Below are 25,549 nucleotides of genomic sequence, written 5' to 3'. Positions count from 1 at the left end.
TAACATTGAAAACAACCAGCACAGATACTGACATTTTTATTTAATGACCCCATTAGTCTAAGTCTTTTGCTTAGGAGGTTATGACCTAAGCTCTATGTATTTGAATACAGTGAAGAACTTTTTGTGTTATGAGATCTTATGCTTCCTCAGACAAGTGGGAACACTTGGAGAGATTTTACATGATCTCCTCTGCCATATAACTAGTTTAAAATGAATTTATAAGCCTAGGATTAAGGATTTATTTCTTTTCATTAATAAAAGCTTCCTTTATGCCACATATAAGTATTTTTACAACTAATGATGTTTTTATTTGTAAGAGGAACATGCGGGCCTATTTTTTGTCCTGGCCGCCCAGCTAGCTTACACCCAAAATAATCACACAGAAACTGTATTCATTTAAATCACTGCCTGACCCTTTATCTGTAGCCTCTTATTGGCTAACTCTCACATCTTAATCTAATCCATTTTTAATAATCTGTATGTCATCAAGAGGTTGTGGCTTACCGGGAAAGATTTAGCATGTCTTACCTGGCGGCTCCATGTTGGCTTTCTGTCTGCCTTTCTTTCCAGCATTCTGTTCTGTCTACTCTGCCTATCTAAGTTCTGCCCTATCAAAAGGCCAAGGCAATTTCTTTATTAAACCAATGAAAGCAACACACAGACAGAAGAACCTCCTACACCATTTATTAACTAATATTTGTAAAAATGAAAGAAACAGAGTGACTGTGACATTTTCTAATAGCTCAGAAGGTTAATTTTGAATCTCAGTGCCATAGAATAATCTCAGGTCTATAATTTTACTTTCAAAGATGAGTTTTTCAGCCTTTAATAGCTTATTCTTTTTTATTTTTAAAACAGTCTTATTTTACACACCAATCCCAGTTCCCTCTCCCTCCAGTCCAGACATTCCTCCCACCTTCTCCCTACCCTATGCCCCATCCACTCCTCAGAAAGGGTGAGGCCTTATACTGCCTAAGCTATTGGCCATTCTGCTTTTTATTAGAACAATCAGGTGCCTTAGGCAGGCAAAGTGAAACAAATGCAACACATCTTTACATAGTTAAACAAATACAGCATAAACAAATATAACACATCTTTGCCCAGTTAAAGTAATATTCCACAACAATCTTGTTCATAATAAAATTGCACACGCAAAGTGCTTCACAGCCCTCCTCTTCTAAAACTGTGTGCTCTCTAGAATAGTGAACTCTTGGAAACAGACAAAAAACAAAAACAAAAACAAAAAACAAAAAACAAAATAACAAAAAAAAGCACCTTGAGCACAATTAAGTTCTAATCTGCTACAAAGCAGGACTGTGAGCAATAGCTCTGCCGTCTGGAGAGGAAGCTCCCTGAGGGCAGGAACTGTTGTCTACTTTGTTCACTACCCAGTGTGTACCCAGTTACGCCCAGTGTGTCAAGCAGTAACTAGCACATAGTAGGCGCTCAACAACTATTTCATGAGGTTGCTTATGTGTAGTTTGATTGTACATCTTCTGCTCTGAAAAGGAATTCTTTAACCTACTTCCAAGCCAGGTGTGAGTTATAAGCTCCTTGTAGAGTACCAGAACAGAAGGAAATTTCCACAACCTAAGAAAGACCACATATTGTAAAAGGAAGGAGCGGGCTGCATTCTGCCCGGATCTTGGCTAGCTTGGGCGCCATTTGTAGATGGAACAGTGGGCTGCTTCCTGCCATTCGCCCAGCTAGCTTCACCCGAAATAATTACACGGTAACTGCATTCATTTAAACACTGCCTGGCCCTTTATATCTAGCCTCTTATTGGCTAACTCTTACATATTTATTCAACCTATTTCTAATAATCTGTGTAGCACCATGAGGCCATAGCTTACCGGGAAAGATTCAGCATGTCTGACCTGGCAGCTTCATGGCAGGCAGCTCTCCTGACCCTGCTTTCTTCCTCCCAGAATTCAGTTCTGTCTTTCCTGTCTACCTATTTTCTGACCTATTAGGCAAGGCAGTTTTCTTTATTAATTAACCAATGAAAGCAACAGATAGATAGAAACTCTCCTACATCAACATATGAAAAGCCCATGCTGGTATCAGACTCTGTGGGGGGAAACTGGAAGCTTTTTCTCTGAGTGTCATAGAGTAGGGATAGGACAAGAAGGTCCACTCTCAATACTTCATTTTAACGTTGTGTTGAAAGTATCAAGTGATTAGTCTGGAAATAGAAACAAACAGTATTCAAATTAGAAAAGGAGGCTGAATTATCTCTTCAGAATGATGAAATGTTATATGAAAGTCCTAAAGATGTCTCTCTCTCTCCCCACACACACACACCTAGTAAGTTTAACAAATTTTAAAAGATAAAATCACAAAAAATGGGTTTTGTATCTCTGCACTATTAATGGAAAATCTGAAGAGTAAAGAAAATAATGCCAAGTACATGAGTATAAAAAAAGAGGACATACTTAGAAATAAATTTACTTAGGTAGGTCAATTATTTTTGAATACTGAGAAAAATTAACAGAGACATCTTTCAACTATATCTACACTTTCTTATTCTGAAAAATGCAAAAGCATAGAGTTTTGACATTCCTGAACTATTGGCATTGTTTGCTGAAAAGTAGTAGTAGTTAGCCTTAAATATGTATCATTCAACAACCCCTAAGACTCGGGGAGCATTACAAGCATTGCAAGTGAGGAAATAGAAAGGTTGTAAGAGCCAGAGGACCAGGAGGACTGCTGTGAGGTGGTTTCTCTGGTCAGAACATGCAGGCTGCACCCTTGAACTCCCAACAATAAAACCCGCATACGACCATACCAGTGGACGTGCCAACCAGGGGAACGTTCACAAGGTGCATCCCCAGATGAAGACCTACAGGCTGTCGGTGACTGAAGAGGGAGGGAAAACCAAGTTTTCTTCAGGGGTGAACCCCCTAATATGTTGTCAAGCCTACATGGTGGCCCCTAAATCCATGTACATATGGAAGAGGTCATGAACTTGAGAAGGGAATGTGTATGGGAGAGGGGCTGTGTGGAAGAAGTTGGAGAGAATGAAGAGTAGAAATGAGGTAAATACAGCACACTCATGTTTTAAACGCTCAAAACTATTAAGATATTAAAATATGTAAACTATTTGCTTCAATACAGCACATAAAAATGATGATTATATGTTCAACTTAGTACTAAAGAAATGTTTTGTTTATACATTCGAAAATGGGTAATTAGGCAGTGCCATACATAATTCATGAGAGTACAGCAGGAACTGAATAACTAAGCCTCTTCACTCTTTCTAAATACTGCATGTTTAGAAACAGATATACCTAGAATATATAAAGAAGTGCAAACACTAGACACACAAGGGGAGGGTGAAAGAAAACTGCACAATGTCCTGAACAAACAGTCCTCTAAAGAAGTACAGATACCCAATAAATGTGTATTAAAGTGGCTAATGTCTGTAGCCACCAGAGAATCGCAAATTAAAGCCTCATTGAAATTCCATCTCACCTGAGTGTAAACAGCTACAAAATCAAGAAAAGAAATTTCTAGAAATCAAGAGAGCAGATGGCGGCAAATGCTGGCAGTGATATGTTGACGGAGGAACCGTTGCCTACTGCTGGTCGAAATCAGTGCAGAGGCATCTCAAAAATGGAAAACTAAAACTGCCGCACGACCCAGCCATATGCCCGGAAGTGGTCTACCTGTCCTACCACAGAGATACTTGCATATGTGCCTTCATTGCTGTTTGTTTCACAACAGCAAGAAAGTGCGATCAGCCTGAATATCCACCGGCTATGGATGGATGGATGTGTGGTACAGTGAGATTTAATCAGTGGGTTCTTTCTGTCTTTTCTTTCTTTCTTTCTTTCTTTCTTTCTTTCTTTCTTTCTTTCTTTCTTTCTTCCTTCCTTCCTTCCTTCCTTCCTTCCTTCCTTCCTTCCTTTCTTTCTTTCTTTCTTTCTTTCTTTCTTCTTTTCTTTTTTTTCTTTTTTTTTGATTTCCGAGACAAGGTTTCTCTGTAGTTTTGGTGCCTGTTCTGGAATTAGCTCTTGTAGACCAGGCTGGCCTCGAACTCACAGAGATCCGCCTGCCTCTGCCTCCCAAGTGCTGGGATTAAAGGTGTGTGCCACCACTGCCCGGTATATAACTGATTTTCAATAACAATATTTGCATAACTACCCATCTTCATATATACATGTATCTAAGAAAATAGCAATAAAATAAATGTGGAAAAGTGGTAAACACTGTGAATCTAGGTAGAAATTTTATGAGTTTGATTCTGCTATTCGCGGGCTTTTCTGAAAGTTTAAAAAGTGGAAGAAACATGGAATTTAGGCTGGCATGGAATCCTGACTCTGTGGCCAAAGCCATCTTGCAAAAGAGTTGAGCTTTTATTAGGCCTCTTTCCATTCTCTGAAAAGAAAGCACAGCGATAGCTCCCATCCCATAGAACAGCCTGAAGATTAGCTGGTACTGTGTGTGTGTGAATTAATTGGCATCAACTATCAGCGGGAACATTAACTCAGCATATGGTAGAGTACTTGGGAGAGTTGGCGTCACTGACTGCTCCTGACTGATTGTGTCATTGTGGGGAAAAGGACCTTTCACTATATCCGCAGCATAGGCATGGCTAATTTTATTTTGAATTTTTACCCCCTAGGAGGCTTACAGACTGCTAATGTGTACACTGAATTCTGGCATCTATGGTGACTGTGGTGAAAAAGTAGCCGAGACCTTTTACAATATGGGCAGCATCTGTTTTGCCAGAGGAGAGCTCAGAAAGGCGATTCGGCTGCTAAGGAAGGTGAGCGAAGAAAGGCGACCTCTAGTTGATTTTGTTACCATTTATTCATGGGCTTATTATAAGCAGAATATGGGGGGAAATGTGTGCATATATGTATGTGTATTAGTCAGGGTTCTCTAGAGGACCAAGACCAATCGAATGAACACACACACACACACACACACACACACACACACACAGGGTTTTATGAGAGTGGATTGCAGTCTGTGGTCCATCCAGCTATTCCAACAATGACTTTCTACCAACACAAAGTCTAAGAATCTCGTGGTTGCTCAGTCCATGAGGCTCGATGTCTCCGCTGGTCTTCAGTATACAATGGGATCATGAAGAAGGAGGCTCTAATGCCAGTGATGGGATGGATTTGCCAGCAAGAGTGAGGGCAAGCAGGCCAAGAACTAAAGCTTCCTTCATTCATGTTTTTTATAGGCTTCCAGCAGGAGGTGTGACCCTGATTAAAGGTGTACATTTTCACCTCAAAAGACCCAGATTAAAGGTGGGGCTTCCCACTTCAAATGATTTAAGAAAAATCCCTCATGGGTGTGCCACAGCCACCTGAGTCTTAGTTAATTCCAGATGTGGTCAAGTTGACAATCAACAACAGTCAGCACAATATGTCAATCTTTTCTGATTTTTGTTAACCTTTCTAAGGTCTATAACCAGTGAGTATACCAACATAAAAAAAGGCTAGAGACTCAGTGAGCTAAGCAAGGCATGGGGGTGCACTTTTTTGATCCCTGGACTTGGAGACAGAGGCAAGTAGATCTCTGTGCGTTCAAGGCCAGCCTGGTCAACAAAGTGAGTTCCAGGACAGTCAGGGACTACACAGAGAAACCCTGTCTCACAAAACCAAAACAAACAAACAAACAAAAAACAAAAACCATCACACAGCACCCCTCTGGTATTGCTCACTGGTGCTGTCTGGGTGATACCTGGCAAGAGCAGCATGTTTTGTTTGTTGGAGTTTGTTCAACCTTCTGGACTTAGTCCCTTCCATAGGTCAACAGGAAGGAGAGGGCCTTCGGCTGGGGTATGAGACCCAGAGCTTTTGAAAGCCAGTGGAAGCACTCTTGTACCGAAGCCTGAAGGACTGAGAACAGCCCTCAGTTACTGACCTCATCAGGGTGTAGCCTGAGCTTTGGAAAGGGCAAGACTGTCACCCAGCTTTCTCACGAGATGAACCTTAGTGGAACTGTTCATTTCTCATCTTTGGGTTGCGCGCCTGTGAGCCTAACCTTTAACGGCTGAGCCATCTCTCAGCCCAAATTTTTATTTCTAAAAAGGCAGATTCAATGCCAAGAGCATGATGTAAGCCTGTAATCCTAGAAATTGGGATGCAGGGCCAGGAGGATGGCTGTAAATTTTCAGGCCAAGCTGGTCTACAAAATGTACTAGGACTCTGTGTCTTAAAATATAATAAAAGGTGTGTTTCAGAGTTTTTTTTTAAGAAAGTAGAGAAGTTACTGTGAGAATCTAAAGAGAAGGGGGAGGAGGAACCAGAGAGCATCATGGGATGGGTGTGAGTGAGAGCAGAGGTGAGGAAGGGGTCACTCACCGGGGACAGTGGCCACTGGGGCAGCAAGAACCATGTAAACTGATACATGCATATGGAAATGAAGCCCATGGCTCTGCATGCTAACAGATTTAATAAAGATTTTTCTGCGTGTCTAGACTCTTCTGTTCCATTGATTTGTCTGTCTATATGCTAATGCATATTGAGTGGTGTAGTTTTAAAACAAGGCTTTAATTTGGGAACTTCTAATTTTGCTTCAAATTTATTGATGGTATTCTGGGTTTTTTACATTTCCAGAGGAATTTTACAGTCACTATGTCAATTCATATTTTAAAACTTACTGGAGTTGTGACTGAGATTGCACAGAAGGCCCAGATTTGTTTGTAGAGATTTTATTCTCTCTCTCTCTCTCTCTCTCTCTCTCTCTCTCTCTCTCTCTGTTTTTGAGACAGGGTTTTTCTGTGTGACAGCCCTGGCTGTCCTGTAACTCACCCTACAGATCAGGCTGGTCTCACACTCATAGAGATCCGCCTGCCTCTGCCCCTGAGTGCTGGGATTGAAGGATTAAAGGCATGGGCCATTGTGGTTTTTGCTGGCTGTTGTTGCCACCTGTTGTGCTATCCCTGTTTCCCAGGGAGGGGCGGCAGGGGGTGAGAAGATGTGGAAGACACAGACTCTGGAGATTCCAATGCAGAAGCTCTTTATTGTAAAAAGGTGTGTTGGGGTTGGGGAGCGGTTATGGGGTTAAGGAAATTAAACTGCCACAGGAACCTGGCAGTCGCTGCTGGTAGTGTTGTGATTGGCTAGGAGCACGTGTCACTAGTTACCATGCTTTGGGTCGACTGACAGGTTGTCTTGGCCAGTTTTGCTTACTCATTGTGAGTTTACATGTGCTTGCTTGTGCTTGCGCTATTGCCCTCCCTGCTGCTACCATCACCCAGGTGGGATATGACATCTTAATAGTGTTTGTGACCTCTCTCATGAACATGGATTACAGAATTAATATAAATTATAATTTATCACAATAATATTTTGTAGTTTTCAATATATGTCTTGCACGTATTTTCTCATATTTATCTGAGTTTGCATTTTTATCCTGTTTAAAATATATCTTTCTGATTGTTTGTTGCTGATATGTGAACACACAATTGATTTGGGTTTTCTATAATCTTGTGTCTCATGACCTTGGCACATTTGCTTAGCTTGTTAGCTCTAGTACCGGTGTTGTGCGCTCTGTCAGATTTTCCACACAGATAGTCCCATTATGTGCTAATAAATATGGTATCTTTGATTCCAAGCTGGATGATTTGCATTTCTTCTTCCTATCCTACTGCGCAATCAGAATGCAAAAGCTGTGTCAAGTAGACCAGAGGGGAGCAGACGCCTTTGTCTGATCCCAAACTTTGTGAAAAAATTCTTTAGGCTTTCCTTATTAGAGTTGATGTTAACTATAGATCTTTTCAGATATTGTATTATACTGAAGAAGTTTTCCTTTCCTTCTAAGTTGGTGAGAGCTTTTAATTAGAAGCAGATATTGAATATTATAAAATTGTTATTCTGTCTACACTGAGATGATCCATAGCTAGCTTTGATTTAGATAGTTCCATTTCAGTGTCTTCAAATTTTTTTTTAATTTAGTATCAAAACAGCTGTTAATCATATCCAGTTTGTTTTTATGTAAGACATATTTATCTCCAAAGTTTTTATTTGATCCCTCTCTGTATGTGTGTGTGTCCATGAATCTGTTCAACCTTAGCACACACACACACACACACACACACACACACACACACACACACACGTGGGGGCAGTGAGTGGAAAACAAATATAGTTCCAATGATAGTTTTTGAAAAAGATTTATTTATTTATTTATTATGTGTAAAGTGTTCTGTCTGCAAGTATGTCTGCAGGTGAGAAGAGGCACCCATTACAGATGGTTGTAAGCCACCATGTGGTTTCTGGGAATTAAACTCAGTACTTCTGGAAGGGCATCCAGTGTGCTCGTCTTCTTCTTCTTCTTCTTCTTCTTCTTCTTCTTCTTCTTCTTCTTCTTCTTCTTCTTCTTCTTCTTCTTCTTCTTCTCTTCCTCCTCCTCCTTTTCCTCCTCCTCCTCCTCCTCCTCCTTCTGCATCTCCTTCTCCTCCTCCTCCTCCTCCTTTTTTTTTGTGACAGGGTCTCCCTATAGCTCATATTGGTCTTAAAGTCATGATTCTTCTTGCTTCAGCTACCTGAGAGCTGGATTATAGGAATGTGCCACTGTTCCCATATGCTTCTTGGTTAGTTTTGATTGGATGCTTTTTGTCATTATAGGTTTCACTGTTTTTTGTTTGTTTGTTTTTCATGCTGAGTTCCAGAGTCCTGGAACTTGCTCTGTAGACCAGGCTGGCCCCAAACTCAGAGATCTGCTTACCTCTGCCTTCAGAGTGCTGGGATTAAAGGCTGACACTATAGACCTTAGTAGGTATTGGATCTCATTGTAGTCTTCTAATTATTCTCGAAATTCATTCCAGTTAAACTGCTCGTAAACAACTTGGTGTTTGTTTGTGTGGCTTTGGAGGTCTCGCATGAGACTAGACACCATTTAGTCATGGTGAGAACAGTCACTAACTTAACCTGGCATAAATGCCAGGTGCTCTGCCCACCATTCCCTGCCCATGACTCCTTTCTGTGCTTTCTGCAGTTTTCTCTCATGCAAGGGCTAGCCTTTGCTACTTGGGAGGGTCACTGCAGATCCCCATTGTTTTCCTGTGAAGGTATCTCCTTTCTGTATCCCTTCTCTAGACGTCTACTTGGACTCTCAGCTTCATGAGAGATTCTGGTAAACCTAATTTGCTCTTTCTTTTCTGTATGATAGCCCAGAAATGCAAAGAGGTAACCTAGGGCAATCATGTCATTTGCCACACTCACTTTCTCTCTTTGTGGTAATCACTTTTGTTTTATTGTCTGATGTCCGGTGTTTTGAAAATCAACTCATGCATTTGCTTAGGTTCTGTTGGCTGCTTGAGATAGAGATTAGATTTATTTTATGTGGAAACAAATGTCAGCAATAAAGCATCAAGAAACCTGCCTAAGAATAATGTGATCAACATCAGACTACAAGGCAGCTTTGGCAGGCATACATGGAGTTCAATTGTGTATCTATTTAGCTTGAATTTTTTTAAAAACAATATCCTGATAGAGACCAGTGTTATAACCATGTCTTAAGGACGGATGCTATCACTTTGGGGTCCTGTTGCTTTGGTCGTCTATAGCAACAAGTGCAGTAAACTGGATTGTGTATATATCACATGCAGGCTACAAAAAGTAACTTGAGCCTTCAGTCCATACCACTCTTCTCTTTGGCCAGGAACCAGTGGGATGAAGTGCATGCATTCCATCTGTAAACTTGGGACAGCCCAGGCCCACCAGTCTGCTTCTGGCTTTGGCTTGCAATTGACATTGGCATGTTTGCTCTGAGTGTCTGTAACCTGTTACATTTCTCATTTCACCTACAGTGTCTGATGGTTCAAATTCTTGTCTATGGAACTGAGCACGTCAAGAGCAAAGAAACTAAAAGCCTCCTTACCCTATTGCAGAGGTAAGTTCTGCATCTTCTGTCAGATTTTCCACAGACACAAACCATGTTGTCACTATGGTATATGAATCAGCCTGTCTGATTCAGCCAGGTACTGGTGATTATCTAGTTAAGCAAAAATCTTAGCTCATTTATAGTTTTTGTCAAATTCTATACTGGACATAATTAGTTCCTCTCTTATTAGGTTACGGTCCAGAGTTCCAGAAGATGACTGTAGTAATATGCAGTATATATATATATATATATTATATATATATTATATATATATATATATATAATGTGTGTGTGTGTGTGTGTGTGTGTACATTAAGCATATCACTCTCAGTGCTGAGCATTTTAGACAAATCCTGCAAGACAAGATCTTTGTTGACAATATGATAGCCACAAGATTGTATATTTGTGGATTTCAACAGTCAATAAGTGAACATATTAAAATTATTTTTCTCATTGAATATATCTAGGTCTCTAAATACATGGCAGGCAGTTGGGCCTATTTAGCATGTTCAGATTTTTTTTTTTGATGTTTAGATTTAAGCCAAAGGGGATACTAGGCAGAGACCTAACCCAATCTCCTCTCTTTCCTTATCATTTATACTTGTACATCTCAATGTGATATTGGCACTGAATTGCTGCCATTTAAAAAAAGTGAGATTAAAAATGGTTGTGTTTGCTAAAATCCCCAACTGAGCTAGGTCCTTTTTAGAAACAATTTCATTTAAAGTTCTATAACTACCCAATATGAAGCTCTCATTTGACAGAATGGAGCTCAAGGTTCTGAAGATTTTTCTCAAATTCATAGACTTAGAGATTTGGTTCCAAATAAATGTGATCCAAAAGGCTGTGTGCTTTTCTCAGAGAGTTCTGTAACAAAGAGGGTCCGGTTTATTGGTGTCTTAGTTCGAGTTTCTATTGCTGTGGAGAGGTACCACAACATGGCAACTCTTATAAAGGAAAACATTTAATGTGGTGTCTTAGACTTTCAGAGGTTTAATCCATTATCATTGTGGTGGGATATGGTGGTGAGCAGGCAGACATGGTGCTGGAGAAGTAACTGAGAGCCCTACATCTTGACTTAAAGGCAACAAGAAGTGGCCTGAGACACTGGGCATGGCTTGAGCATATATAAGACCTCAAAGCCTGCTTCTGCAATGACATGCTTCCTCCAACAAGGCCACACTTCCTCCAACAAAGCCACACCTCCTAATAGTGCCACTTCCTATGAGCTTATGGGGAAAACTTACATTCAATCTACCACAATGGATGTGGTTAGGATTCTGATCTCGTTCACCAGAAGTGGTTCCTAATCAGTCCATTCTCAGCAGACTCCCTAGGTTAGTCAAGTGGGAGAAATGAGCTTGCAGAACATTGCAGTCCGTGCTATCCACACCAGCCTCGTCAGCCACACTTCAGGTAGGCCCTGAGAAAGGCTCTTGCCTTTATTGTCCAGAGAATTGGGTTCCTCAGTGTCCTTCTATAACACTCAGTTTAGGGGTACAGAGGACCACACAAAGAAGCAGGGAGGAATTTGCTCCCTGCATGCAAGTATGTATAAAGGCATATTTTAAAAATCAAAACAATAAGAATATGAAAAAACTAGAATATGAATCTGCTTCCATTTCTGTAACACATGCTATTTCTGACTTAAAAGCCCCAGCTGGGTAGGTATGTTTTTGTCTCAGGTTAAAACCGAAACTTAAGATGTTTGGGGTCAGATATAAACTAAAGTTGATCAGATTTTTTTTTTCCTTTTGCAATGTAGTAAGGACTTTCGGTGGACTTGGTTATACAAATGCGCACGGCAACTCAACTGACATGCTCCAGAACCATTTCTGTATGGAAAACCTGAGAATTGATTCGCTTAAGCTAGTGTGCCCAGAAAGAGGCGGCGCTGGGATTTAATACAGGTCCCTAAACTTTTTCATGCGGCCTCTGGAGGCAGTCTAGCTTCTACTCTAAAAGCAGATTCAAGACTCAAGGCTCCTACGCTCTGCTCTCCCGTCTTAGAGAATTTACTTTAACGCCCTTGGCCCCACTTAGAACTTACTCAACTCCCTTAGCCTGTAGTTAGGCACCACTATAATAATGGCAGTTCCCTCTCATTTCTGCATTAATGAGACCATACATAAAGCTCAGGTCTGGCAAACCTTAAATCTTAAATGCTCACTGATTGTCAACATCATAATAAAATATCGATAATGACAGTAATTCGTGTTCTGAAGTGGAGTCATAATGAGCCAGGATGTTTAAATGACTCATAGACATTACCATATTATTATTTGATGTTATGAGTAGGGTAAGGAATGTTCATGACTGGAGTAAGACTTATGATTTTAACCTATTTTTCACTGCTTAGGACGTTCCATGAACCTGAGCAAATCATTTACTCCTCCTTGAGACTGGGATTCTCCACCACTGACATATCAGTAAATCATGAGCTGTTAGGACTTCTTAAGTCATAAGGATTTAAGCAGAATCCTGTCTAAACAAGCCCAACAGAGCATTGCTAAGTCAGTGTGAGCTAGACTCTCCTCCCTCCCCTTCCTTACAGAACTCTTGTTGCTGCTTACTCTTGAGGTAACACGTCAAAATATTTGAAATTGGAGGGAATTGTTAGTCAGAATCACAATGTGATTGAGGCTTTGACAGGCTGCCCTCTTTAAAGGACCTATTGTGTGTTGAAATAACTACTAATGAAACGACAAGGAAAATGCAAGCAGTATGTAATTTCAGAGAAGCAACACAGGCTCTTTCCTCAAAATTGGAGTAAAACTTTTTCTACCCAGCTTATATTCAAGTAAGAGAAACCTCAGAGCTGGTGAGATGCCTAAGTCCCTTAAAGGAACCTGCTGCCACCTCTGAAGATGATCCCTGGGACCCACACGGTAGGAGAAAAGGACAGACTCCTGCAAACTGTCCTGTGACCTCCAAATGCATGCTGATGTGCTGTGGGAGCATTCTGCTCCTTCAGCCCTGGAACGTGCACACACACACACACACACACACACACACTAAAGCAATAAAAAAATAAATATGTATAAAGATACGGGACCCACAGATGGTCAAGGTTCAAAGACTAAGCAACTGTTGAGTGCTCAGCCTGCAAGGACACATCATCTGCATTCCCCCCCTCCTAGGGCTCAGGGATCATTGTGGAAGAGGGAGCGGAAGGACTGTAAGGGGCCGTGGTGCTTGGATGACTACAGTGAAGAAATGTCCTCTGCATAAAACAGTTATACGTGTGAACTCATAGTGGTTATGACAACATGAGCCAGGTCCACACAAATTTAAGGCACACGTGTAAAATTGTGCAGGCAGCACTAATAGGACTTGAGGACTTTAAGAAAAACGAGAGAACAAAGTTGGATGGGTGAGATCAGAGGTGGATCCGGGAGAAGATGGGGAGGAGATAAGATGGTGAAAACACAGTATATTTTCAGAGTTAGTAAAATATGTTTTAAATTTTTTAAAGAGAAACTTCAAGATAAATGGAGTGAATATATTTTCTCAGTAGCCTCAAGTTGACAGGAGCCGTAGCAGGAGGAGAAACTGAGGGGCACTTGTGGAAGCCAGTGCAGACCAGACAGTCTAAAGTGTCCTGAAGTGCTTGAACTTAGGTCAATCAGGTTTCAGATTCCTATTCTTTCACTATGTAGAGAATCTGACTTTGATGGGTTGGCATCTGCATATTGAGAGATCTATGAAGCAGGTCATACTCCAGAACCCGTTTGACACAGACACACTGAGAACTGAGTTTTTCCAGATACTTCGCCCAGGAAGAGGCAGGGCTGCTGGGATTTTAACGTAGGTCGCTAATTGCTCTTTCTCTGCTGAAGACAGTGACATCTAGACCTAGCCAGAGTCAATATAAGGGGGAAAGAAATCTTTTGATGTCCTCCGCTGTAGTAGATGTTACGTCAATAAAGGTTTTGCTTTCCCCGAAACAAGCCCGTATCTCGTTTCCCAAGAACTGCTGAGCAAAGCCATGGGGTAGTTGCCAAAGCCCAGATGTCCAAAAGCAGCGCAAGAATCGCTCTCTCGGCTTCAGCCTCTCACCAGAACAATCAGTCCCAGATGTCCTGAGACTCCGCTCGGGATCCCATGTGCTCTAACGTGCTTTACCCCACCTCCTTCAGGAACTCAGTGGAACACTCTCTGGACTGCCATGGCCAGCAGCCTACATTCTTGTTTTTTGGAGTCTCTGCAAAGAAGTTAGAGCAGAACAGGCCACTCAAAGCAAGAGTTTGTTCCAAGGCAGAGTAATAGTTGCAAGGGCATCCTGTAAGATTTCAGTACATAGAAAAGACAGAGATTTTCAGATTTGGAAACAAACTTGGGAGTTGTTTGGTTTAAATTTGCCCGAGTTACAAATGCACTTCATTTTGTTTGTTTGTTTGTTTGTTTGTTTCTGTTGTTTTGCTTTGTCTTCTGAGACAGGGTTTCTTTGTATAGCCTTGGCTATCCTGGAACTCATTCTGTAGACCAGACTGACCTCTGAACTCACAGAGAACCACCTGTCTCTGCCTCCCAAGTGCTGGGATTAAATGCATGTGCCACCACCACCTGGCCAAACACTTCGATTTGTAAGTAACGCTCCTAAGAATAAGAAGTACTTAATATGTTTCAGATATTTTCCTTGGAGAAAGCATACACATAACCAGTCTAAAAGTCCCCTGTAGTACATTTTTGATAGAATTAGGAACAAAAATGACAAGGACTAAATTGTGCAGCCAGAGCTGTGAGTGTAAATTGTGCGCAAGAAGGGTCCAGGATCTTAAACGTCGGCAGACAACTGTAACGCCAGATAGAAAAGATGCCAGAGAGGGTCTTCCAAGCAGTGTGACCACAAGCTCGGTGTCCTGGAGCTGCTCGACATTTCTCAGGAAAGTCAGTAGTCATGACTTGCTATAGTTTAAGGTGCATAGGTAATGGCATACTGCCAATAAACTTGGGGTGAAATACTAGGGTCATTCTAGGGAATGTTCATAAACTACACTAATTAGTTTAGTACTTATTTAGAAGGAAGCTATTGAAGACCTTTGGACAGGATATGGTAGCCAGTTATCAGCTTTCAGACGTTAGCTCTGATAGCGAAGGGCCTGAAAGACAGTACCTAGGGAAAAGGAGGAAGAGCACTTAGAGGGCAGATACAACAGCCCAAGAGAGGTGTTGCGGTCTTTAAGTTCCTAAGCTGTAGTAAAAGGAGGTATAGATGACAGATTGAGAAGCAGTCTGTAGTCTATGCTGACAAACTTTGAAACCAATCCGACAGGAAGTGCGGCAGTGGCCCAAAACAAAAGTGGCTTGGAAGTCTCTGACTTGGACCTGGAAAGATGGCTCAGTAGTTAAGGGCAGTGGTTGCTCTCCCAGAGAGGTCTTGAGTTCAATTCTCAGCAACCACACAGTGGCTCAAAAACCGTCTGTAAAGGGCTCTGATGCCCTCTTCTGGTGTAAAAGTGTACATGCAGAAAGAACACTCTTAACATACATAAATAATCTTTTAAAAAAAAAAAAGACAAAGTCTCTGGCTCGACAGCTAGATGAACATAATGAACCTCTGCTGCCAGAGGAGAAGAGACTAGCTTGGGGGAGTCTAGGATTTAGGGAGATAATGATTTCCATGTTGCGTGTGCTATGTTTGAAGTACCACTCCTTACACAGTCACTTGGCAATGTCTAGTAAGCTGCTAGACATTGGAACAAGAGCTTTAGGAGATATATTCTGGAGGCTATATGGATGGATAAAATAATCTACAGAATACGTGTATGTGAAACAATAAGGCTTGGAAAGAACTTTGGAGGCCACGCCTGCTTCTTTTGGAGAGATTCTAGCACGATGACCTAATAGCTGAGCACTGGGACACAAATTTGAGCTTTCGTATTAACATCCTAACTCTCACTTTATCCCTAAAAATAGTAAGAGCACTCTATCTAGGCATTTAATATATGGGAGACACATAGCTCCCATGAACTGTAGTTGTAACAACAACAACAATAAGGATTATTGGCTGGGCAGTGGAGGCACAGGGCTTTAATCCCAGCACTCAGAAGGCAGAGGCAGGCGGATCTTTATGATTTTCAGAGTAGCCTGGTCTAGAGAGCTAGTTCTAGGACAGTAAGGGCTACAAACACACACACACACACACACACACACACACACACACCACACACAATCTGTCTTGTGTGGGAGTGGGATGTGGGTAGGGTAGGGGGATGTGAATGAACAGTGAACATGAGACTGGAAATCTCATGCAGCATTAAAACATACGAGTGTTAGCCTACTGTTTTTGTTATGGAAACAATAGCTACTATAACTACTGTAAGTCCAGTTCTTTAAAAAAAAAAGGCTGTTGGTGAGTCAGTCTTTATACTCTATTGAACCTTCTTGTTGGGTATTTTGGGGGGAAAAAGTAAGTAAAATGTTTAAACGCATGTGTCCCATGACTCTGAAATATGATGCAGACTTTGCCTTTGAGATCCTTACAAAAGTGATGTACATGTTGTCTGCATCTCCCTGACTTCTTTCAGAAGAAAAAAAATGGTAGAAAAACTCAAATGCCAACTAGAAGAAGCAGTGGTACATGCTTGTTTTCATATAACACAGTCATTCAAAATCGTGAGTTGTAGCTTTGGAGAGTCACAGAGAATACCTCAGATATACTGAAAGGGGTAAGAAAAAATGCACACTGGTTTTTAGAAACATGTGATTATTAAAGATGATGGTTTTATCTCTGGGCCATCTGAGTGTGGAGAATTTCTCTGTTAAGTATTTCTGTTATTTTGCATTAAATTTTATAACATGCATTTTATTGATGACAGAAAGATAAACTCAAGCATGTGACGCAAGTGTCAATGGTAAGAGATAATTCAAAGGTGGTGGTGGTGCACGCCTTTAATCCCAGCACTGGGGAGGCAGAGGCAGGTTGGATCTCTGTGAGTCTGAGGCCAGGACAGGCTCCAAAGCTACAGAGAAACCCTGGAGAGAGAGAGAGAGAGAGAGAGAGAGAGAGAGAGAGAGAGAGAGAGAGAGAGAGAGGAGAGAGAGAGGTATGACTCAATGTAGTAGTAAGAACTGGGATTACAGCCAATGGCTGTGCTTCAGCCCAGCTCTGTTGTATTAGCATATGGTCTTAGAGAAATCAATGCTCAGTTTCCTACTCCATGAACTAGGGATAAACACAGAACATCTGGCATAGAGCCTGTGATAATTAGAGCTGATGATAATGATTGCAGATGGGAAGTGAATGGAGACTAATGAGAAGCCATTCTATTGACCAATAGGAAATCATCATTACTAACATTAACATGAACTTTATTAGTAGAACAGCTTTTTGAGATTATGTTTGTCCAGTATCTGATTAAACATGTCCCATAACCAGAAAGTCACTTATTACCTTGCAAAGTGGTCCTTCCATTACGAAAGAGTTGTAACTAAGGAATGATGCAGACCACAGACTAAATGTAGCGTTATAAAGTTGTTTTAGTCTCCTTTCCTCCAACACTTTCTGTGTACAAGTTCTCCTAGATTTCAGCTTTCTTTAATGAGGGGTCAAATAGAATCTAGACCATACAAATCTAATGCAGAGTGAGAGAACGTACACGGAGAGCTTTGCACTAGCATGTGGAAGGTAATAAGAAATGAAGAGGGATTGGCTGTGTCTATTAATCCAGACCTGTTGGCAGTATGAGAGCATGGCCTATCAGCTTCATTTTAATCCTAGTCAAATATCTCTGGGACAACTGCAAACTGAGAAGTTATGTTGATACAGCTTTTTGATGGATTTTGAAGCTATATATGCCAACAGAGGGGGTAAAGAAAATCTTCCTTTTTACAAGAAGAGAAAGAAAGCAGATACTAGAGAGTCCATTGACCTATCAAAGCCCAGGCATCTTTCTGTAAAAATAAACTTAATTATAAAAAGAACTTTGTGGTGGGATCACTATACACCAAACCCAAAATCAATACATCATAATGACATCTAACTTCTATTCAGCTAGACTAGCCATTCTCAAGCTCTAGAACTTCACCTTGGATTTTACTTTTACTATCAAATGCACGTTAGTGGACTTCACCACACAGAAAGGAAAAACCTAAGACATAATTAGAACTAGAGAAGCCCTTGGCGTTATTTCTTCTCTTATAGCTTATGTCCATTACCTGCATTCAGTCCTTCCTCAGGTCTTCTTGGCCACATAAACACAAGGGGACAGTTTTTTCTGGACTGGGAGGCTGGGAGAGGAAAGGGGAAGGACTGTAGGGTGGAAACAGGTCTTGCTGCAGAACCTCTGCAGAACTGTATCAAGAGTGAAATGGGCCAGTTGGTGGTGGCACACACCTTTAATCCCAGCACTTGGGAGGCAGAGGCAGGTAGATCTCTGAAGTCAAGGCTAGCCTGGTCTACAGAGTAAGCTTCAGGATAGCCAGCCTACACAGAGAAACTTCTTTGTCTTGGGAAATACATACACACACACACACACACACACACACACACACGAAAACTGAAATGGAATTGTTCTGAAAGCTGCATATCTGCCAGGCAGTCTCAGGCAAGACAGTAGTGAACTTAACAAACATGTACCATAAACTGCTACTTGATTCTGTGTTCACATTCTTTTCCTACTATTTATAAGTAAATATCCTAACACTGGCTTTGTGAAATTAAAGGAGAGTCAGTATGAGAGAGCGAGAAGGGCCATTGACTGTAGTGTTCAGATCCTAACTGTCAGCAGCTTTCCAGATCAGGACTGAAGCTCTAGCTTGATACAGCCGCACACATCGAGAAACAAAAAACTTGGGAGACTAGTTCTCTGCCTTCAGATCTCCTTTATGGCAAACAGTGGCTTCTAAGCCTCTAAGAGGCAGTTCTGGGGTACCTTGTCTTTGACAGAGTCGAGAGGAGACTTGTAGTCAACAGTCATTCTGCTGTGCACACAAAATGGACACGTAGGAGGGTCTAGCATGGAATAAGGCAAGGCGAACACACACACTTCATCTCTTGGTCTCTCTCTGTCGTCAACTTCCTGGAGTAATACTTGCAGCTCAACAGCAACATGCCAGGTTTGGTAGTGCTTGGTTTACTGGCATTTTCTGCCACAGACTGGGCAGGGGCATAACTATACCATCCACACATATTTGCTATTCAGGAGAGGAGAAGAGTGCTGTCCTCTGAAACAGTGACCCTCCTGTGGGATAGCAACTATACTCCGAGTCACTCAAACATTTCAGACTCAGTTTCCCTGCCTTATTCATGCCTTCAACATCTGGCAAGCAGCTGCTAAACAACAGATACATCTAGAGAGGTCAGAGGCTAGCAATAAAAAAATAAAACATGGGGGCTGGAGAGATGGCTCGGCGGTAAAGAGCACTGTCTGCTCTTCCAGAGGTCCTGGGTTCATTTCCCACTAACCATATGGTAGTTTACAACTATTTGTAGTAAAATCTGGCACCCTCTTCTGGCCTGCAGGCACACATGCAGACAGAACACTGTATACATAATTAATAAACCTTAAAAAAAGATAAATAAAACATGGTCATTCATCAGATGTCAGAGGTAAGGAAGATAAATAAAAGTCATTCACCATAAGGAGATAGCCCTCAGTGCGGGAGCAGCTCAAAGAAACTATGAAAACACTAAGTGTGAGCTACAGATTAGAGCCCCCTGGGCAATGAGAATAAGAAGGAGGCAGTAGCTAGAGGGCCCAGAAAAGCCTCCAGAGTGTGACCACTGAGTTCTTTCCCAAAGGGCAAGTTCATCCAGATGGAAGAGAGAAGCCGCTGCGAGAAGAAAGAGAAGCGTGTGCAGAGACAGAGTGGAATGACGGAGGGCGGTGCCTGGGAAGAATGGTGAGAGCCTCGCCCTGGCACAGGGCTGCGCTTTCTCATAGCGAATGCTGACTCCGAGAGATGCACACAGCCTACCCGGGGAGGGAGGCAGAGCTGTGGAAGAAATCAGCCCAGGGGAACACAAGCAGCAGTAGACAGGGACGTGGGCTGCTTTGCCCCAGGCCTTTGTATGCACTAGTTTCTCCACCTACATCTTTAGAGCAGGCTACTATTTTTTTTTAATGCTGTATTTTTGTGTACCTGTGTTCTTTTTGAAATAATCAGGGATTTAAATTTTAGCAAATGAAGATATTTACTCTCTTTAGGACCAACATCGACTAAGCTGGTTTTGTTCAAATCAGAGGGTGTGGGACATGCTTGCTCTGAGGGTTCAAGAATGCTTTTGTAGTTTGGTAAAGAATGTGGGTCCTACTTTAGAGCATGATGAAGTCTTAGGAGAGTCATTATATCAACAATCAACCACTTATCTGATCAGAGAAACTGGACTTTAACATGCCCCTATGAACTAATTGTTCCTTATAATTCACGGTGGTGTAGAGTAGTAGTTCCAAAGCTGGGCATGGTGGCACCTGCATCTAGTCCCAGCTGCTTGGGAGGTGGCAACAGGCAGATCCCATAAACCCTGAGATCAGCCTTGGCAACATAGTGGGCCATAGTTCCACTCCAACTCTGGAAACCGGGAGGTCTGGATTCAAACCACGGATACTTTCTAGCATGTGTAATCCCATTCAGCGTGTCTATAAAATAGAGACGACAGCTTTACCTGTGTCCGGGTTGCTGGGGGAAGCAGTTAAAATGCTTGCAAAGTGTTGGCCCACAGTAATCACGTACTAAATTCACAGCCACTTTTATTATTGTGAGTGTATGATCTTTTCATTTTACACCACTGATGCTTAAAGCAAATGGGGCAGGAGCTGGCTGCTTGGGAGAACTAACACTAAGCTAATGCAGAAAGCATTTTGTTGGTTAGCATTTCAATTGGGATCTAGAACCCCTGAAAACAGCAAATATAAATATAGTTTGAAATAAGCGCTTAAACCCAAAGCAGAGACTGATTATACATAGTGCAAGTCAATGTTCTTGCCACACAGAGGATTTTGTGCAGGGAAACCCTGCCACCGTGTGGCAGCTGACTTGTGGTTACTACCCTACCGGTCCAGTCCTCACATCTGCCACCTCCGATTTGGTGTGACCCTTGAACAGAATGGAATCTGTGCCTGTTTCCTCTGCTAATGTGAACTCTCCTTTACTGACTAGGTAACGAAAGCCACAGGTAACTTCCTATGTGTTATGAAACCCTCTTTAGTGACAGCGTACACTTAAAACCCCAAGTTCCTTATTGTGTATCAGATTGCTGTGGAATGTCGTAACTGCATCCCTCCAAGGGCTATGAAAAATCACCCTTTTTGTAGATTTGAGGCATAAGTAGCATCTGAAAACCACTCTTTATAGAAACTTTGTGGATGAGTATTTTGGCCCATACTTCTAAGCTGCCTCAGCTCTTCCAGTATTAGGAAACAGGAGTATAGAAGCCTTAATGGCTGGAAACAGGCAAGATGGGTCCTCTTAGGGCCGCTGGGACTCGAATCTTCATGCTCTTCAGAAATTACTTGAAAATCCTGAAGTATATTCGATAAATTAGGTAGGATTTTTCTCAGCAGCTATTAAATACGACCCAGGGAGTTGTTACTTGGCTTTGCCACCTAAGTCCAGGGAAAAACTTCTAGGTCTTTTGGGAGAAACCCAAGACTCTGATTCTATTTAGGACATGTTTAAAGACGCAGCAGGGTTGAGGACGGTAATGTGGAGCCATACGATGCTGTCCTTGCCTCGGGATGAGCACAGTTGAGGCAGGGAGGACTGTCAGCTAAGGGAAGAACCAAGACAAATGAAAATGCTTTCTCCTTCCTTCTAGGCCTTCCGCTGTCAGTGAATTGAAAACTCTACGTAAGATAGCCAACAATAAAAACAACTGTGTTGCTAACCTGAACGCTATAGCACAAAATTCGTTTATCAGCATGGACGGCAGTGGCAGAGCCAAAGTGGAAGAGATTTTTTTAAAACTAAGGATTCCTGAGGAAGTTCTTGAGGAAAAAGTTCCACCTAGCAGCACTGCAGGTGGGATACGTAAGGTCTCTTAGAACAGAGTCAGGGCTGTAACTCGGTAAAGAGGTCTTTTGACGGCGTTCTGTCTAGGTTGGACTTCTCACCTCTCACGTGTCTCTCTCAGGAATTTGTGCTTATTACGACTCTTATCATTTTCCGTTTCTCTTTTCTAATTGCAGTTCATTCCTTTAAGTTCTTCCTACGCCCCACCCTCTAGATACTATGGGCTGGACAGACCCACGTGCTGGTCCAGCACTGCGCCATATCCCCAGCCCTGAGTTTTAAAACAAATTATACAGTACCTTACTAAGCAGTTCATCGATGAGCATCCTTGGAAATGGTTTTTGTCACAGCCTGTTTAAGGCTATTAAAACTGCTTGTGAGTGATGTTGGGGTCTCCTGAGACATTTGCGATGATCTGACTATGTATCAGAATTAGAACAGACTTGTGTTTATAAATGAAAAGATTGTGGGTAGGACTAGAGAAATTAAGGGATTTTAGTCTAAGGTCATCTTGGCAATTATCCCTAGATTATAGCTGGTTGTTCCTTCCACACTGCCTCCACCACACTGGCCTCAAAAATCTTTAGGAAAGGGTGTGCTGGGAAGGTGGCTCTGTGCATCCAAGGCCCAGCTGTGCAAACCCGACTGCCTGATTTCGTTCATTGAACTCAAAAAAAAAAAAAAAAGCCTAAACTGGGTGTTGTGGCACGTGTCTGTAATCCCAGCCCTCCTAGGGAGAGGAGAGAGGCAGAGGAGAATCATCTAGAAGTAGAAGCTGATAGCCAGCTAGCCTGGAGCATGCAGCGCTGCCGCAGAACTAAGGGAGACTCTGGCCCAACCAAGTCCGCGGCAAGAGCGGATTCTAGAGCTATCTCCTCACTTTCACACAGGTGCCACGGCGTGTGCCCCTCACATAAATAAGCAACAAGTCTTTAGAAAAGGAAGGCTGAGAGATTTGTGAAGACATTCCTCAGCTGATGAAATAGCTAGGAAAGAAGTGGGCATTACTGAGTCATAGGATTTTTCATGGGTGCAAAGGCAAGAGAGAAATTTCATAGATGTTTATACAACTTTAAAATTTCTTCTCCCTTCACCGTGTTACCTGACTTTGGGGAACGTGGTGTCTCACTACAAATACCCTACCACTTAGGACTCACAGGACATTTTGTTTTACATTTGTTCAGTCTGTAAAATCCAATAGTCACACAATCCCTAAGTGACGTTTGGCTGTGGCCAGAGCCTGTGCGCACTGTATTCTCAAGGCCAGCCCACAGACTGGCAGGGTTTCTCCAGGCTGCTGCCAGCGTTCTCCCAGCATGCTTTAGTCCTTGGGTGCTGCTGTGACTCTTTTTGTCATTGTTTACTGGTTACTCGGCTTATCATTGTTCATTTTTCCCTGCCTGGAGATGGACATTTGCTGGTATCCAGACGTTCCAGATTGACTTCAGTAAGCTTGGGATAGTTGCTCCACTTCCACACAATAGTTTATGGATTTGATAAATGTATAGGCATGAATCCACCGTGGTAACATACTGAGTCGTTTCACCAACTTAAAATTTTCACTGTTTTGTGAACCATTAAGAAACAGTAGAAATGTTCAGTATAGCATAACCTAACTTAAAATTGCATTCTCTTTGAAAAATTACGTAAGTAGCAAGCTACTTTCTAAATTAGTCTGTCGGGACCCAGTGACAGGGATCACACAATTAAGCTCTTGATATTTCTCCCATTCAAGTACTAACCTGGGCTAACTCTGCTAAGCTGCTGAGACCTACTAGATTGTGTGTTTGGGGTAGTATGGCTGTAGACAAATGCTTACTGTTGCTAATGGGCCTGAGCTACACAAATCTTTTGGATTAGCTAACAGGTGGTGGCATTTTGGGGTGTAGAAGGGTAAGCTAGCTTCTTATGATCTTCATATCAAGTTAGAAGAAATCCAAGCCCAAATCAAATTCTGTCATATTGGACACGTTTAAGCAGCTTCATCAAAGTTTTTGCGAACTGTCCATAAGCTCGCTGAGTTCCACTTATGGGCTGAGACATCCACACTTTCTTATCAAAGTTCCACTTGATCAGAGACAAGACAATATTGTTATAACCTAATCGGTAACAAATCAAAACCTCTCAGACAATAACATCAACCAAACCCTCCAGGACAGTAACTGTAGGAAGACTAGGAGCAGACTTCAGCACCATTCCTATGGGGATAGACCATGGCCCTAACAGGACTCTTTTTCATAAAGGATAAGGGACTAAATTCTCTGAATTTATTTAACTTACAACCCTGAATTTCTTTAGTTTACCAAGGGAATCTACAGCTATCTTATATTGAACAATAAGCTACTAATTTCACAAGGAAAACATATTCAAAGATCAAAATTCCAATCCATGATAAATCTGTATCTCTAACATTGCTAATTAGAGCACTGTCTATTCCCCTAAAGGGAAATCTGTTACAGTATCAATGTATGTGCTTAGGTGCACATAACTTGATGCTTAAGTCATGCTGGGAAGTGAGGACCAAGTTTAGTGGTTCGCCTAAGACATGTTATTTCAGGTGACAAGGAACATGCAGTGTAAAGGTGGGAAGAGGCGAGTCTATATATTCTTTAAAGAATTGTAAATGAGTGTAGGTGCACATGAAGGTCTGAGGACTTTTCAGGAGTTTTGGTCTATTCTTCTATCCTCTTCTGAAGCAGGTCTTCCTTTTGCTGTGCGATGTACTCCAGACAAACTGGCCCATAACCTTCTGCTGACTCTGTTCACCTCCCATCCTGCCCCAGTACTGGGATTACATGTACATGCCACTGCTTCCAGCTTTTCCTTTAAGTCCTAGAGGACTGAACTCAAGTCCCCAGACTTGCTTGGATAACACTGACCCACTGAGCCATCTCTCCGGCTCTCTATATCATTCTGAAAGAGTCCTACTCCAACTGCAGAGAATGATACATCCTACTGCTTCAAGCAATCACAACTATTTTTGTAGGAATAGTTCATATCAGAAATTTTATAACTTGTAAAAGTATAATCTAATAAAGTATTTAATCTCTTTATCATCTTGAATGATTAAATTCTAAGTAGAAACATAAAATAGGGAATAAACAAGTCGAAAAAGAAAAAAGGGGGGGCTATCTTCCAATAGTGATAAGCAAAATTTTACCAAAAATAAAATGATATAAACTTCAAAAAGACAAAACCAAATCTTGCAAAACCCAGCTTGTGTTCATTCATTGGCTGTATGGGAAATGAACTTTAGCAGCGCCCAAGTGCTTCTTCTTCGGTGTCTGGATAGGAGCAGGGTGTGACTTGCCCGGCTGAAAAATGTACTGAGCCATGTGGCTAACATAGATAAAAAAAAAAAATGGGTTAATGTAAGTTATAAGAGCTAATATGAAGCCTGAGCTAACGGGCCAATCAGTTTATAACTAATGTAGACCTCTGTGTGATTTTCTTTGGGACATACGGGCTATGAGAACTGGGCAGGACAGAAACCCCAACAAGCAGGTCCGCATGTTTCAGTAACCCAGACACAGAAAGACAATTATCACATGTACTCACTCATAGATGGTTTTTAAACATAAAGCAAAGAAAGCCAGCCTACAAACCCCAATCCCAGAGAACTTAGACAACAATGCGGAGACTAAGAAAGACATACATAGATCTAATCTACATGGGAAGTAGAAAAAGACAAGATCTCCTGAGTAAATTGGGAGCATGGGGACCTTTGGGGAGGGGTTGAAGGGGG

At 41.8% G+C, this 25,549-nt stretch overlaps 1 protein-coding gene across 2 annotated transcripts in view; it reads left to right on the top strand.

Annotated features, from left to right (window-relative positions):
* The window catches only part of Ttc23l (tetratricopeptide repeat domain 23 like), a 61,650-nt gene extending 39,965 nt beyond the window's left edge, over positions 1-21,685 (top strand). The window contains exons 10-13 of one of the 2 annotated variants that reach the window (XM_048429496.3): positions 4,628-4,771; positions 9,776-9,858; positions 19,595-19,695; positions 21,611-21,685. In XM_048429496.3, coding sequence (XP_048285453.2) covers positions 4,628-4,771; positions 9,776-9,858; positions 19,595-19,670 — 303 coding nt within the window. In that variant the 3' untranslated portion in view covers positions 19,671-19,695; positions 21,611-21,685. Of the gene's footprint in view, positions 1-4,627; positions 4,772-9,775; positions 9,859-11,614; positions 12,864-19,594; positions 19,696-21,610 lie in introns of those variants that run through there. The other variant, XM_087896948.1, reaches the window with a different exon arrangement.
* The last annotated feature ends 3,864 nt before the right edge of the window (positions 21,686-25,549 follow it).

Source organism: Myodes glareolus, chromosome 15 (assembly GCF_982192425.1).
Source record: "Myodes glareolus chromosome 15, mMyoGla1.1, whole genome shotgun sequence".
Taxonomy (NCBI): Eukaryota; Metazoa; Chordata; class Mammalia; order Rodentia; family Cricetidae; genus Myodes; species Myodes glareolus.
This window is presented reverse-complemented; position numbering and strand designations above follow the sequence as displayed.